This window comes from Tachyglossus aculeatus, chromosome X1, assembly GCF_015852505.1.
Source record: "Tachyglossus aculeatus isolate mTacAcu1 chromosome X1, mTacAcu1.pri, whole genome shotgun sequence".
NCBI classification, from domain to species: Eukaryota; Metazoa; Chordata; class Mammalia; order Monotremata; family Tachyglossidae; genus Tachyglossus; species Tachyglossus aculeatus.
In genome coordinates, this window is record NC_052101.1 from 48366748 (window position 1) to 48383131 (window position 16384).

General features: G+C 45.3%; 1 protein-coding gene across 1 annotated transcript; it reads right to left on the reverse strand.

Moving 5' to 3' along the window:
• Positions 1-893: 893 nt before the first annotated feature.
• CX1H5orf15 (chromosome X1 C5orf15 homolog) lies at positions 894-16296 on the reverse strand. The gene is made up of 3 exons (XM_038772096.1): positions 16116-16296; positions 4447-5036; positions 894-2705 (listed from the first exon to the last, which is right to left on the reverse strand). The coding sequence occupies exons 1-3, from the start codon at positions 16276-16278 to the stop codon at positions 2574-2576; spliced, it is 885 nt and encodes a 294-aa protein (XP_038628024.1). The 5' UTR covers positions 16279-16296; the 3' UTR covers positions 894-2573.
• Positions 16297-16384: the final 88 nt, after the last annotated feature.

The window sequence follows — 16384 nt, forward strand, 5'->3', positions numbered from 1 at the left end:
TAGGATTTTTCACTTCCTGCATGTTTTTGTGTTCTGATTTAGCAATCACTTCAGCTTATGCTGGGCTGGAATGAAACCAAAGCAGTGCACGAGAACTGTTCTTTCAAGGAGGCTCCCCCAGATAAGCCACTCTAATCTTGGCCACTGCAAATTGCCGGTGCCAAGCCTGCTCTTCGGCTCTTTTCTCCCAGTTCTTGGGCCTCTTTCCCCCTGTCTCCCCGCCCCAAGTTGCTCAGGAACCCCAGGCACTGCTGAGAAACCAGGTCCCTGGAGAGTGGGGCCCCAGCAGGGAGGGTGCAGTCCCTTGAGAGAGGTGCACAGTCTAACGATCAAATCCCCATGCTTGAAGGTCTGCACTTGTGCTGCTAACAATATCAGCAGGCTCAAAAGCAGTTTGGATAAATTCCAGGATGAAATGTTGCTTGAGGGAATGTCAGCAATGTAGAAAGGACAGTTAAGGCATGAGAGTACACTCCTAAAACATCAGGATGGAGGTCAATCAATTGATCAATCAATGGGACTTATTGGACACTACATCAAAAGGGGCAATTACCACATTAAAGAATCTTGTACCTACCCCGGCGATTAGTTCAGTGCTTGGCACATAGTGAATGCTTAATACAACAATTATTGTTATGAGTATTCCAAAACCATCACAGGACATGAGACCAGCAAATAAAATGATTGCGGACTGCATTTTTCCACCTCCTATAAAGTCATGTGTGGGAAATTGAGCAGAAGAGCAAAAGGCACATTGCCAAGTGCAAAGAGCAAAGCAGGAAATACCCTGAACAGCTCTGACCAATTCCATTAGTGTGGTTTGCCCAGTGAGGACTTTAGCTTACTCTGGAATGTTACAAATCAAACTGAAATTATTGTTGGCAAGTCACACGTTGACATTTTTACCGTTTATTTTTAAAAACCTTATTCAAAATATTAGATGATACAAGTTCAAACATGATAAAAGAAAATTTCTGAGAGGAAACAGTCTGCTGTTTTACATTTGTGCTTCCCTTGCCTGTGGTTGTGGTGTGGAGAAGTATTTGACAGAATCGAGACATTGACTGATTTGTCGATCTCCAAGCTCAGAAAACGAGCAGCAGATGTCCGCCCACCATACCCCATGAAAGTTCCTTTTGGTTAGAGGACCTGGGTTCTAATCCTGGCTCTGCAACTTGACTGCTGTGTGACCTTAAGTCGCTTAACTTCTCTGTACCTCAGTTACCTCAACTCGAAAATGAGGATTAAGACTGTGAGCCCCATGTGGAACAAGAATTGTGTCCAACCTGCTCAGCTGACCACCCCAGTGCTTAGTACAGTGCCTGGCATATAGTAAGTGCCTAAATAACATTAAAAAAATCTTAAAGTGGCACCATACTTCAGGGCTTAGTCAAAGCAAATGGAGAATGACCCCTTTTGCCTCTCTGGTAACGATTCTGATGATCACCTCAAGATGTGCTGGAAAGAAAATTCTTCAATTACTGAAAACAGAGAGCTGACCCAACTCAAACAAAATAGGCCAGTATACCCCCAAAAGTGTAAGTACATAAACTACTTCAGTCAGGTACCATTTTAATTTGACAGAACAGGGAAGATGCAGAATTGCTTAAATGGTGATGGTCCTCAAGTTTTAACATCCCACTTCCCCATGTCAACTTGTCTTGGAAAGTAACAAAATGTTCTTATATTTCCAAATACTTACTACAGTCAAGCTACACCAAAATTAAAAGTCTGGAGGAATCAGTATATTAAAATGATTTGCTATCTCAAACCTTGCATACCTATGTGTGGATGCACATGTTTTGAGATAGCAGATAACCTACATATATAAAAAATGAAATTCTACCTTAACATTTGTCATTCAAAAATAAATGATGTATCTACAACATCAACAGTATTAAGTCCACCAATTGCAATGGAAATGTTACAGTACCTCAAAGATTACAAGAAACATGCCTTGTTAACTTAAAACAGAGGTCTACTTGAACTTCTTTAAAAATAGTGGCAGAAAAGCAAAATTTGACACTCTGAGAAATCAGACCCAAAACTATCCAGAAGTTAATCAAGAAGTGGGTAGAATTGTTTCCCTGAAGAGAAGCACTACTTAATGGCATGTTTTTATCTGTTATTTCCAACATTTGGTAACCCAAAGAAATCTGTGGTAGTAAAGCGAGCCATGAGACTCTACCGGCAAAAATGGCTGCCAGCAGATTTAATTTGACTCAGTGATGTTGGATTTGTTGAGACTTAGGCCTAACGAGGTCTATAAAATACCAGCTCCACTGACACTTCCAGAAAAAATAGCCAGACCAGCACACCTGAAACAATTAATGATTTACAGGGTAATAAGCAGCTGTATCTTTCGGCATTGCCCAAAATCAATCATAAAAATATAGATGACAAAGAATTATATATACCCCTATGTCATAACACTTCACCTCCCAACTATCAAGGCAAAAGAGATCAACCTTTCATTGAAGAACAAATGGCTTAATGGCAAACTTTTGCACAACAGCATATAAAAAGTCAGGCAAAGAAAATAACTGAGCTCGCAAACTTGGATCACAGTGCTTTCAAAAAATATAATCATTGGTAATCTTCAGGGAAGGCATTGCCTCATTAACATTTTGATCTAGCCGATGATATTCCACTGTTTTAGAGCAAAGACCATCACGCCATTTTCTACTTTGAACAAGGAGGAAGATCTGGAAAAGAAACAAAAGACAATTTGTAGAAGCAGAAATTAAAATAGGGTGGAAATATAGCTTTGAACAAAGTCCTGTTTTGTTCAAAAAGTAATTAAATCCCACAAACCTTGCTGGTAGTTACAAACTGGTTCCAGTTTGATTTTACTGAAAATGTCTATAGTGCAGCCTATGAAAAGGTGTGGTCTAGTGGAAAGGATCACAGGCCTGGGAGTCAGAAAGACCTGGGTTCTAATCCCAGCTCCTCCACGTCCCTACTGTGTGACTTAAGACAAGTCTCAACTTCTCTGTGCCTCAGTTCCCTCCTCTGTAAAATGGGGACTAAGATTGTGAGCCCATGTGGGACACAGACTCTGTCCAACTTGATTAGCTTTTATCTACCCCAGCGCTCAGTACATGGCATGACACATAATAAGTGCTTAAATAAAAAAAAAAAACGGGATTCCTATATCCTTATAGAGTCCTTATTCCTGTGGCATGCCTGTATCTGCACACAAAGGATTTGTAAAGCAAAGTCCTCCTTGCTGGCTGCTGCTCAATACCCAAGAGTAAAGAGCTGATCCTCCCCATCCCCTGGCCACAAGTGCGAATCTAAGAGAAAATCAAGATGGGGTAGGGGAGAGGGGGACGAGAAGAAAAGGGAAGCACATATAGCCAAGTATCACTCCAATTGGATACTTCATAAATGGAAAGAGGCCAAGATCTTCAAAAGCTTTTTTTTAAACTTGGAAAATGGTGTTTCCCTCCAGGGAAGCTGAGTTCAGCTAAGGAAGAATACACAAATAACAATTTAAACCTCGCTTATTTAGAAGTACATACTCAGGGTCTGGCAGGCTCTATTTTAAAACCTATATAAGAAATCGATTTTTTAAATTGCTTCCCCAAATTTTAAAGAATCCTCAATTATCCAAAGAACATCTGTACCATCCTGAGGCAGAAGCAGTTTTTTTATATTTAGGGCATACACTCCTAAGTGAACTCAAAATGATGACATTATCCTCTATAAATGAACCCCAGCATCATTTTCCCAAATGTCACAATGTGTATGACAATATCCGTGTGGATTTCCAATACTGGTCACTTGGCTGAGTTTCACACTAGAATTATTATAAGTTTGTCTTCTATAAGAAGAAATGAACAGAGATACAGATGATCTATCACACCAAGACATGTGATTGGGAAAGTGTGCCCCCGAATCAAAACCAACTTTATCTTGCGATGAGAATGGGCCACAGAAGCCAACCTAATCTGGATCAATCAATAGAACAGTGCTTGGCACAAAGTAAGCACTTAACAAATGCCATCATCATCATCATCATCATCAATGTTACTTACCGAGCACTTAATTTGTGCAGAGCACCGTACTAAGCACCTGGGAGAGGACAATACAGTGGAGTTGGTAGACAAGCTCTCTGCCCGCAAAGAGAGAAAAAACCGACCCAAATCCTAGGAGTTAAATGCTTGGAAATCACACCCAGTTGACCTGAGAGTCAGACGGACCTGGGTTTTGCCATATGCCTGCTGTGTGACCTTGGGCAAATCACTTCACTTCTCTGGGCCTCAGTTACCTCATCTGTAAAATGCGGATTAAGAGCGTGAGCCCGCTGGGGTACAGGGACTGTGTCCAATCTGATTAACTTGTATCTACCCCAGAGGTTAGAACAGTGCTTGGCACAGAGTAAGCAGTTATCAAGTACCACCATTATTATTATTAGGGAGAAGAGGGAAATTCTGAACTCACCTTTCTTTTATTGTGGTATGTGATGTACACCACCGCAACCAAGAAAGCAATGATGATCAGGTGGAAAAAAAAATGACTGTCTTCCTCTTCTAAGCTTGACTGTGGAGCCTTAAACAATTTCCCGTCGGGGTAACTGTCCCTGGAATTAACAGCTTCGTCCAACTCAGCGAAGCCTGTGTTGCCTTGCTCATGACCGTTGGGGCCATCTCTAGTGTTGGGCGTCCAGTCGTAGTCCGACTCTCCATATTCCCCATTGTCCAGAGAGTCTTTGGAGGTGGAAGGAGAACTGTTCAACGTGAGCAGACCCTCCTCCTCAATTCGGGCCTCCTCAGTAGCCTCAGCTTCCCTTACCAGCGCGGGACTAGTTGTAACTGAAGGAGGTGCAGCAGATGTGGCCTTGTCATCTTCCGTTGGATGGGGCTTGAGGGGAGCGGGGAGACTGGTATTATTAGGAGGGGAGAGGTCCATGGTGTTTTCATTTGCACTGGGGTCCATGGTCTTTTCATTTGCATTATTACCGATCTTAGAAGAAAGCTTAACTAGACTAGCTACATCATCTGAAGTTTGGTTTCTTTCTTCCTTAGCCCCAGCTGAAAAAGAAAAAAAAAACAATTTTAATCTCTAGGTTAAGTGCCAGAATTACTGCCTCTGGAGTCCATGAGGCAAGATTTCACAGAGCTACTATTTTGTTAATGAAGACCCAGCTCCTAAATTGAGGGTAGCTGGTTAAGGGGATAGGTAGCCCATCCGCAGATTCCTATTCACTCCCCCAAGTATCTTTTTTTAAGGTATTTGCTAAGCACTTACTATGTGCCAGGCACTGTACTAAGCGCTAGGGCAGAGACATGCCAAACAGATTGGACTCACTCCTTGTCCCCCATGGGGCTCACAGTATTAATCGAAGAAGTGTGGCCTAGTGGAAAGGGCATGGGCCAGGGAGTCGGAGGACCTGAGTTCTAATTCCGGCTCCAACACTTGCCTGCTATGTGACCTTGGGAAAGTCACAACTTCTCTGTGCCTCAGTTACCTCATCTGTAAAACAGGGATTAAGGCTGTGAGTACCATATGGGACACAGACTATGTAGAACCTCACCTGGCACATAGTAAGTGCTTAATAAATATCATTTTAGAGAAGCAGCATGGCCTAGTGGACAGAGCAGGGGCCTGGGAGTCAGAAGGTCTGGATTCTAATTCTGACTCTGTCACTTGTCTGCTGTGTGACCTTGGGCAAGTCACTTCACTTCTCTGGGCCTCAGTTACCTCATCTGTAAAATGGGAATTGAGAGACTGTGAGCCCCACATGGGACAGGGACTCTGTTCAACCCGATTTGCTTGTGTGCTACCCAGCGCTTAGCACAGTGCCTGGCACATAGTAAATGCTTAACAAATACCACTTTACAGATGAGGTAACAGGCACGGACTTGCCCAGGTCTCACAGCAGACAAGTGGCGGGGCAGGGATTAGAACCCAGGTCCTTCTGACTCCAAGGCCCATGCTCTACCCACTAGACCATGCTGCTTTGCAGTTGCAGGAGAAGGAAGAGAATCCTAAACTTGGGTCATTCATTCAATCGTATTTACTGAGAGCTTACTGTGTGCACAGCACTGTACTAAGCACTTGGGAAGTACAAATCGGCAACATATAGAGACAGTCCCTACCCAACAATGGGCTCACAGTCTAGAAACAGACTTCTTGAGAAGCACACAGTGCTCTTCTCGGGGTGCTCTTCTCGGAACAGTGCCTGGCCCACTGGCAATTCCGACTGCTCTGCCATTGGCACCAACATTCTCTGGATGAGTTTTCCTTTTCCAATTTAACCAGAACAGGTGTCCACTTCATTGCCAGCTGAGAGAGGCCAAGCACCCACACCTGCCCTTTAACCCAGGCATGTTGTTCCCATCCCAAGGGGGCCACAGTCACACAGGGCCGCCAGCGATTCTCAACCCCCAGTCACGGGCCTGACGTGGAAAACTAGAGCAATGGACAAAGAAATCTAAACTGCAAAAAGTCTTCGGGCTTTACTGGCTGGGCCAACCTGTTGCATGAAGTAGCATACCTTGGTGAGGTTGGCTACTATTCTGCATTTTCCCAAAGGTTGGCTAGTACGACAATACGGAACCTAGTGCCAGAGGAGTTGGGGGGTTTGGGGGGAGGTGTCAGAGAGGGGCGCCATGCTCTGAACAATGATGGTTTTCCCTCCTGGCATCTTTTCCTACCTAGGAGATTGATATCCTGTTGAGATCACTGGTTTCTGCCTGTGACTGAACATTTGATCCTGATGCATGTGTTTCAACTCCTCTAATAATGGCCGCTCCCTTGGATTCCTATGAAACAAACATTCCAGGAACACTCATTTTATGTATATGTGTGTGAATCTATGAATATGTGTGTGGGTGGGGGGGTGCAAAACCCCACAAATTCCCAGATCCCCCACCCCACCCCGAAAACTAGCAGCTTCATCAAAATTTCCATCTTGAAATTCTGCTTCTTTAAAGGTCCACGTGACCCTTTCTAGGCATACCAATAAAATGGGTACAGGGAGCTTCCAGCTGCTTCTTCAGAACCAGCAGGCCCCACCTTACCCATCCACGCTCTTCACACACTATTCTCCAGTTCTCCTCCATGCCAATACAGATCCTTGGGAACTTCAATAGCCACTCTGGATAACACAATTCACAACTGAACACCTCATCTTCCCTCCCAAAGCTTCTACCCACAACTTTCCCATCATTATTGATAACATCACCATCCTCCAATCACTCATTTATTCAACTGTATTTATTGAGCACTTCCTGTGTGCAAAGCATTGTACTGTGCACTTTGAAGACTATAATAGAACAATGAACAGTCACATTCCCTGCCCACAACGAGCTTACAGTCCAGTGGGGGAGACAGACATTAATATAAATTACAGATATGAGAAGCAGTATGGCATGGTGGTTAGAGCACTGGCCTGGGAGTCAGGTGGTCATCGGTTCTAATCCCAGCTCTGCCACTTGTCTGCTGTGTGACCTTGGGCAAGTCACTTCACTTCTCTGGGCCTTAGTTACCTCATCTATAAAATGGGAATTGAAACAGAGTCCCATACGGGACAGGGACTGCATCCAACCCAATCTGCTTGTATATACCCCAGCACTTGGTATAGTGCTTAACAAATTATTATTATTATATTAATATAATTAATATATTAATTATTAATAACAATAATTATTATTATTATATGTAAATAAGTGCAATGGGGCTGGGAGGGGGGAATGAATACAGGAAGCAAGTCAGGGAGATGCAGAACGGAGTGGGAGAGGGGGAAAGGAGGACTTAGTCAAGGACGGCCTCTAGGAGCCCTTCAGTAACTTTTTGAAAGGGGGAAAGAGCAATTGTGTGTTGGACTTTTCACAAGCCTAGGCTCTTGACTCCTCAACTCATCGCTGTCCTTCAACCCTCATATTCAGTCACCAAATCCTATCAGTTCTACCTTCACTACATCTCTAGAATCTGTCCTTTCCTCTCCAACAAAATGGCTACCACTCTGGTCCAAGCACTTGTCATATCTCATTTCAGCTATTACACGAGCCTTCTCAATGACTTCTCAACCTCCTGCTTCTCCCCTCTCCAGTCTATGTTTTACTCTGCTGCCTGCATTTTTCTGAAAACTTTTCTGAGTCTGCCCAATCCTTGAAAATTCCAATGGTTAACCCATCCATCTCTGCAACATGCAGAAACTCCTCACCACTGGCCTTAAGAAAATATGCTCAGCAGCTAAGACACTTACCTTCCCTAGCACCAACCTACCCATTGTTCTGAGATCTCACCTCTCTCACTGTGGGCTCTCTGAAAGACCAGCACACTCAGGATTTCCAAAACCCTATTCAAATCACATTTCCTCCAGGAAGCCTTCCCCAACTAATCCCTCACTTCCCACCCTATTCTTCCTTCTGTATCACCTACGTAATTGGGTCCATACCCCAAACCCTTCGATACTCATCTTTACAGCATTTATGTCCATATCCTTATACTCTGCTTCCCTGGTTAGATTTTAAATTCTGTCTGTCTCTCCCCAGTTAGATTATAAACTCCTTGAGGACAGGAACCATTTCTACTTACTCTACTGTACTCCTCCAAGCTCTTAGTACAGGGTTCTCGGAACACAGTAAACACTCAGCATGGCTTAGTGGAAAGAGCAGAGGCTTGGGGGTCGGAGGATGTGGACTGTAATCCTGGCTCCGTCACTTGCGTGCTGTGTGACCTTGAGCAAGCCCCTCAACTTCTCTGCGCCTGTTACCTCATCTGTAAAATGGGAATTAAGACTGTGAGACCCACATGGGACAACCTGATTACCTTCTATCTACCCCAGTGCTCAGAACAGTGCTTGGAACATAGTAAGCACATAGTAAGCACTTATTATTATTATTGATCTGTTCCTCCTAAGCCTATCTTCTAGCCATACCTCACTTTCTACTCTCCTTCATCTTCCCCTTGCTCACACTCTTCCAGCATGAAAAATCTCTCCCCTCCACATCAGACCACAGCTCTTGTCACATTCAAATCCCTCCCCAAGTGAACCCCCCAATTAATTTCCCAGCATCTGAATGTCCCTACTCATACTTCCCAGAGCCTAATACAATGCAGTACGTAAAATGTCACTGCTGCAACTACTACACTACTGCTTTCATCACCTATAATCAATTTTGGGTGACTCCCCCCACCAGCCCACCCTACTTAGTCTGTAAAGCTCCGTGAAGACAGGGATCACATCTACTAATTCTATCACACTCTCCCAAGTGCTGATTACACAGTAGGTGACTGACCGATTAGAGTCCAGAGAGGGGTCACTGGGAGCTGACAATGGAACACCGGCAAGATCCTCTGGGAGATACTGTGGTGGCTAAGAGCCCCTGCCCTGGGGCCCTAGGACATTAGCACTTAATGGTGTAAATGGTGTGAATGTCTAGGTTCTTGTGTGATTATCACAATACTGACTTTAAAAAAGCGTACACTGGGGAAAAATGCAGGTGAGAGAAATAATAATAGCACGAAGGATACTTGTTAAGTTCTTACTATGTGCCAAACAATGTACTACATGTTGGGGCATATTAGGCACAAGTCCCTGTCCCACAAGGAAAATATATATTATGATATATAAAATACAATGTATTACTTTTGTATTATAATATAAAAATATTTATTTATATTAATGCCTGTCTCCCCCTCTAGACTGTAAACTCGCTGTGCGCAGGGATTGTGTGTTACATTGTACGCCCCCAAGCCCTTAGTACAGAGCTCTGCACACAGTAAGCACTAAGTAAAGATGACTGATTGACTGACTGATGGGGGTCCAGTCTTGGGAGGGAGAACAGGCAATGAATCCCCATGGTACAGATGAGGAAACCAAGGCACAGAAAAATGAAGTGACTTGCCCAACATCACACAGCAGGCAAATTCATTCATTCAATCGTATTTATTGAGCACTTACTGTGTGCAGAGCACTGTACAAGTTGGCAACATATAGAGACGGTCCCTACCCAACAATGGGCAAATGGTGGAGCTGGATTTAGAACCCAGGTCCTCTGACTCCCAAGCCTGTGCCACCTTTCCACTAGGCCACTAGTGGTGGGTTATCCTTAGCAGGGTGGGTTTGGGGGGATGTTCAGTCTGTGAGGCCCGTGGCTCCCTGAAGCGTGCGTCCCTAATGGATGGCTAACATTGTGAGCTCCCTGTGGGACAGGGACTGTGTCCAACCTGATTATCTTGTATCCACCCCAGTGCTAAGGTCAGTGTCTGGTACACAGTGTTTAATTCTATCTGAAAAAACAAAACGAAAAAAAAAACAACCCTCTGTCTACAGCAACTGGCTGCTGAGTCTGTACTCTCCCAAGCGTTTTGTACAGTACTTTGCACACAGTAAGCGCTCAATACAACGGAATGAATGAATGAGCATGGCAGGTCGGGGAGTGTTTCAGCAGTGATCCCCAGTTTGACTACAGGAGGGCACCAGGAAGCAGCCTTCAGTTGGAGCCTCCCCTGGCCTTGCTTTCCTAGCTGTGTCCTAGGTCTCCCTACCCCGCCAAGCAAATCAAATCAGAAACACGGATCGCCTTAGGGAGAAACAGCTTTGCAAAAAGAACATTCTCCCAACCCAAGAGGCAATGAAGACCAGCTAACTTCGAAAACCAGCATTCAGTTTTTGAGGACAGCTAAGCTATCAAAAGCCTAAAGCCACTTGTTATTGTCGCACTAAAAAAAAGAAATATGATTGAGCAGCCTCTCAGAGATCAGGGCTATACCCTGGGCACAAACTATTTCATAGACCGTTTTGAAGTTCAAAAATCCACAGGGATCAATGGTGAAATTTTCAACAGCAGCCCTATTTATGGTAATTTAATGCAGCAATGTATGAAGGACTCCCAAGGAGATCTATAGCATTTTCACGAATGATGAACCCCCAAAATAGCTGGAGATGAAACCCGCAAAACCAAATATTTGGACCAAATTACTTTCAAGTAAAATATTATTCAGATGTTTGCTTGAAACAGCCCATTCACAGGCTTTCACAAAGGATGTTAAGAGCTTAACAGACTAGTCCTTGTTAATATGCAGACACACTCTGCTTTCCATGTCAAAGGCCGTTGAAATCTGGTTCCTGTCAGAAAAACAGCTGAGTTCAATAGTTACCAGTCTCCCAGAGTCAGATAGCTACACACTGTAAAACTGCCTTATATTTTTCACAAAACTGGCCCCTAAAAATTCCTTACTAGAACAGAAATGGGCATAGACTAAGCCTCCCAACTTGGACATAGCTTTTTAAGTGAGGGTCTCTAAAAATATGTCACTATCACCCAGTCTTGGCTGTAATGGAAACATTTACAAAGCACAAACTATTTAACATTCTACTGCTTTCTCTGTTATACTATTTTCCCCCTGGAAAACAACATGGCTGGGACTTCCAAAATGAGAACCAAATCGATGCTCTAAAACCTTAAAACTGCTTTCAAATAGATAGATTACAAAGGCAGACATCTTAACTGATTCTATTAGAAACAAAAGTACTCTCCCAGATTCATGGAACACGAAGTCAATAAGAAGCTGACAAAGATAGAACGTGTTGTCTTTTCGATTCTTTTCCTGACAACTAAAGCACCACATCACATTGATTTAAGCGAGCAGAGTAAAATGAAAAAAACTAAACATCTTGAAACAAAACATTGAAAACTAGAAATTACTCCAAGCCTAGATAACAAAAAAAAAAAATACAATTCAAATCTACCCAATTAAAAGTTCTTCATTCAAAATTGACTGCAAGCAGGATTCCAGTGAGCTTCTGTCCCACCAGGGCTCTAAAACAACCCCCGGGTGCTAAATGTATCTTTATTGGATTTCACTAAAAGCCTACTATGAAGTTGAACCATTCCAGGCTTTAAAAAATGTATTTTCCCATCGTCTCCTTTCGACTGTCAATTTGTTTGCTGGTAAATATTATGTAATTCAAGACACTTTTGAAACCACTTTTCCTTTTCACCCAGCCTTGAAACAATTACTGAATGTAAAACATTTTTTTCCACCTTATGGAGGTACACCTGCCAACTCTCTACTTATCCGCAATCTAGAAATCTTGTTTTCCATATCTGTGCTCTTAATATAATTAACTGTTTATTCTGAAATGAGGACTATTTACAGATCATAATTCTGCCAGCAACAAGCAGTAGCTTGCCCTGGCCCCACAGCTAATTAAAATAATAGTATACTTATCCACTTTTACTTTTTCAGCCTTCAGCAAGTGCCAAAGTTTTAACACTATGAAATCACCCGCACAGGACATATATTAGTGCTTTTACTCAGTTGCTTCCCCTACCTGTAATTCATCTTAATGTCTACCTCCCTTGCTATGTTGTTAACTCTCTGAGGACAGGCATGGTGTTTGAATATACTAAATACTCCCAGACATTTGGTTCAGGGCCTTACACAGCATAAGTACTTAATAAGTATTCACTGATTGAATCTGGTCATCATCAGAGTTCCTGGACCACACAAACACAGCATGAGAAACACTGGCACCAAGCAAATCTTTTTCCTAAGTACCTTTCGCAAAACTATAGCAATAATAATTTGATTCTCCCCTACCTGTCCACTCAACTAATTCTTCTTCATTGCATATATCGACAGAAAAGCCAGTGTTTAAAATTAATTCAGAACGAGGGCAGATGGTTTCCTATCCTAAAACAAAAATTACAGTACTTCTTGGAAATGAAGCTTCAACTGGAGGAAGCACCATTACAACAACAGTACTGCCCAAGAGTGCTTGAAAAATCTGCTCTCCCACACCACTGACAAGCTAAAATTTCAGCAGGCTGTACTAGGCTCTAGGACTCTCTGGCAAATTTGTTTCTCATCCCTACTGCAGGTGGACTCATGAGCTATGATCCAAGGAATGCATTGAGCTGGGAAGCTCTTCCTTCTGGGAAAAAGCATTACACTTCAAAAGGTTTCTGGCGATCTCATTTAATATTCTAAAAGATCCCTGGAGAGCAGCAGGGTCAGACTGTGGCCTTTCCTGAAAGATAATAGGGTCTAATAATCATAATGATAGTAATAATAATAATAATTACTGGGGTATTTATGTGCTTACTATGTGCCAAGCAGTGAAATAAGCATCGGGAGACAAATCAGACACAGTTCCTATCCCACCATGGGGGTAACAGACTAAGGGGGAGGGTAAACAGGTACTGAATCCTCATTTTGGAGATGAGTCTCTCTAGATTGTAAACTTGCTGTGGGCAGGGAATATGCCAGGGTGGCCTAGTGGATAGAGCATGGGCCTCGGAGTCAGAAGGTCCTGGGTTATAATCCCAGTTTTGCCACTTGTCTTCTAGGAGCTTCGGTTCCCTCCTCTGTAAAATGGGTATTAAGACTGTAAGCCCCATGTGGGACACATGAACTGTGTCCAACCTGATGATCTTCTATCTACCCCAGCACTTGGTACAGTGCCTGGAATATAGTAAGCGCTTAACAAATACCATAAAAAAACATTATAGTGTACTTTCCCAAGAGCTTAGTACAGTGTTCTGCACGTAGTAAGTGTTCAGTAAATAGCACTGATTGAGGAAACTGAGGCACAGATAAGTGACTTGCCCAAGGTCACTCAGCACTCAAATTGGGGTGCTGGGATTAGAACACAGATCTGATTCCCAGGCCACTGCCTACCTCAGAGCACCTAACATCTGTGATCTCCTACTACAACCATAGTAGGAACCATACCTCCAATCCTCTAATACCAAACTACTCTCTGCACCTCGACTGTTGTCTGTCTCCCCCCTTCTAGACTGTGAGCCTGTTGTTGGGTAGGGACCAACTCTATAAGTTGCCGACTAGTACTTTCCAAGCGCTTAGTACAGTGTTCTGCACACAGTAAGCACTCAATAAATACAATTGAATGAATGAATCTCATTGATCCCACCACCCACCCCTTGACCATGCTCTCCCTCAGGCCTGGAACTCCCCTCCCCTCCATGTCTGTCAGACCATCACTTTCTCCACCTTCAAAGCCCTCCTAAAAAGCACTTCTTCTCTAACAGGTCTTCCCTGACTAAGCCCTCTCTCTGCCCTACTCTCCCCATCAACTATGCCCTTGGCTGTGTATCCCTTGAGCACTTTGCTTATTCACTCTAGCCCCACGGGATTTACTGAAATGCACTCATTCATTCAATCATATTTAGCATGGCGCAGTGTATAGAGCACAGGCCTGGGAATCAGAAGGTCATGGGTTTTAATCCCTGCTCCACCACTTGTCTGCTGGTGACCTTGTGCAAATCACTTTATCTCTCTGGGCCTCAGTGATCTCATCTGTAAAGTGGGGTTTGAGACTGTGAGCCCCACTAGGGAAGGGGACTGTGTTTAACTCGATTTCCTTGTGCCAACCCCAGCGCTTGGAATAGCGCCTGGCACATAATAGGTGCTTAAATATTAAAACTGTCTCTGCTGCTGAATTATACTTCCCAAGCCCTGCATGCAGTAAGCACTCAATAAATACAACTGAATGACTGATGGAATGAAATATCATTATTGAGCATTCGCTATGTGCAGAACACTGCTCTAAGTGCTTGGGGAAGTACGATGCAACAAGAATTGGTGACATTCGTTGCCCACAAGCTCACAGTCTAGAGGGGAGGAGTATTCCCATATATTCCTATACTTTATTTCCCATATCTATGGTGTATCTTAGAACAGTGCTCAGCACTTAGAACAGTGCTTTGCACATAGTAAGCACTTAATAAATGCTATTATTATTATTATCCACCTCCCCCTGTATCCTGCAAGCTCCTTGCGGGCAGAGATTGCACTGACCACCTCAGTTGGATTGTACTTATGCAAGCTTGTGGTACAGTGCTCTGCATGCATTGAGTGCTCGGTAAGTACCACCGAGTGATGGGTGGATTGCTCCTTCCACCGGGCCACGATGGTTCCCAAGCAGGGCTGGCTGTGGGCCTGCACAGACTTATTTGGGGCCAGGTGGTCGACATCCACCCGGTAATGCGGACTCTCGCTCTACTCATACAGGGGGAAGAGGTGGGTCTTTCAAGCCTCGCTCCCGCAGCCCTCCCCTTCTCTTGCCTCAGGCCCTAATGAGGTTGTCCGTCCCCGCCCCCCGGAGCCCCTCGATCTCCCCACCTCCGGGACCGCCGAGACCCCTGAGACCCCCGGGGCAGCGCTCCGGGAAGAAGGGCAATGCCGGGAGACGAGGAGGAGGTGGTGGGGAGAAGGAGAGGGAAAGGGGGGAAGGGAGAAGGGGGAGGGAGGGGTGGGGGAGAGGAAGGAGGGGAGGGGAAGGGGGAGAAGGAAAGAAGGGGAGAAGGGAGGGAAAAGAGAAGGGGCGGGAGAAGAAGGGGAGGGGAAGGAAAGAAGGAGAAGAGGAGGGAAAGAAGGGGAGGGGGAGAAGGAAAGAAGGGAAGAGGGGAGAGAAAGGAGAGGAGAAGAAAGGGAAGGGGGGAAGAAGGGGAAGGAGGAGAAGAAGGGGAGGGAGAGAAGAGGAGGAGAAGAAGGGGAGGGAGAGAAGAGGAGGAGAAGAAGGGGAGGGAGAGAAGAGGGGGAGAAGAAGGGGAGGGAGAGAAGAGGGGGAGAAGAAGGGGAGGAAAAGGGGAGGGAAGAGGGAAAGAAGGGGAGGAGGAGAAGGAGAGGAGGGAAAGAAAGGGAAGAAGAAGAAGGGGAGGGGAAAGCAAAGAAGGAGGAGAGGAGGGAAAGAAGGGGGGAAGAGTGCTTCGCACATAGTAAGTGCTTAACAAATGCCATTAAAAAAAGAGGGGAAGAAGGGGAGGGGGAGGAGAAGAAAGAGGAGAGGACGGAACGAAGGGGAGGGGGAAGGAAAGAAGGAGAAGAGGAGGTTAAGAAGGGGAGGGGAAAGTAAAGGAAGAAAGGAAGGAAAGAAGGGGAGGGGAGAAGGGAAGAAGGGGCGGGGGGAGGAAAAGGGGAAGGGGGGGGAGGAGAAGGGAAAGGAGAAGAAGGGGAGGGAAAGAAGGTGAGGGGAGAGGATTAGAAGAGGAGGGGGAAGGAGAAGAAGAGGAGGAAAAGGAGGGGAGGGAAGGGGGGAGGGAAAGAAGGGCAGGCGGGGAAAGGCGACGAGGGAGGGGCAGAGGCTCCGGGGTCCCTAGGGCCCGTCCCGGCGCGCGGCCCCGCCCTCTTACTGCCGGCGGCCGGGGAGCCGAGGAGGAGGAGGAGGCCGAAGAGCAGCCCCAGGAGGAGCGGCAGCGGGGCGGGCCCCCAGCCGGGCGGCGACGGCGGCGGCGGCGTTGGCTTCCCCGGCGCGGACGCCCTCGGCCTCCTGCGGGCGGTGGCAGCAACGGCCATGGCGGAGTCGGGCCGCGGGAAGGGGCTGGGCGGGGCGGAGGCGGAGGCGGCGGCGGCGGCGGCGGCCCGGCGCGCCTGTTGCTAGGCCGTGACGTCAACGCCGTCA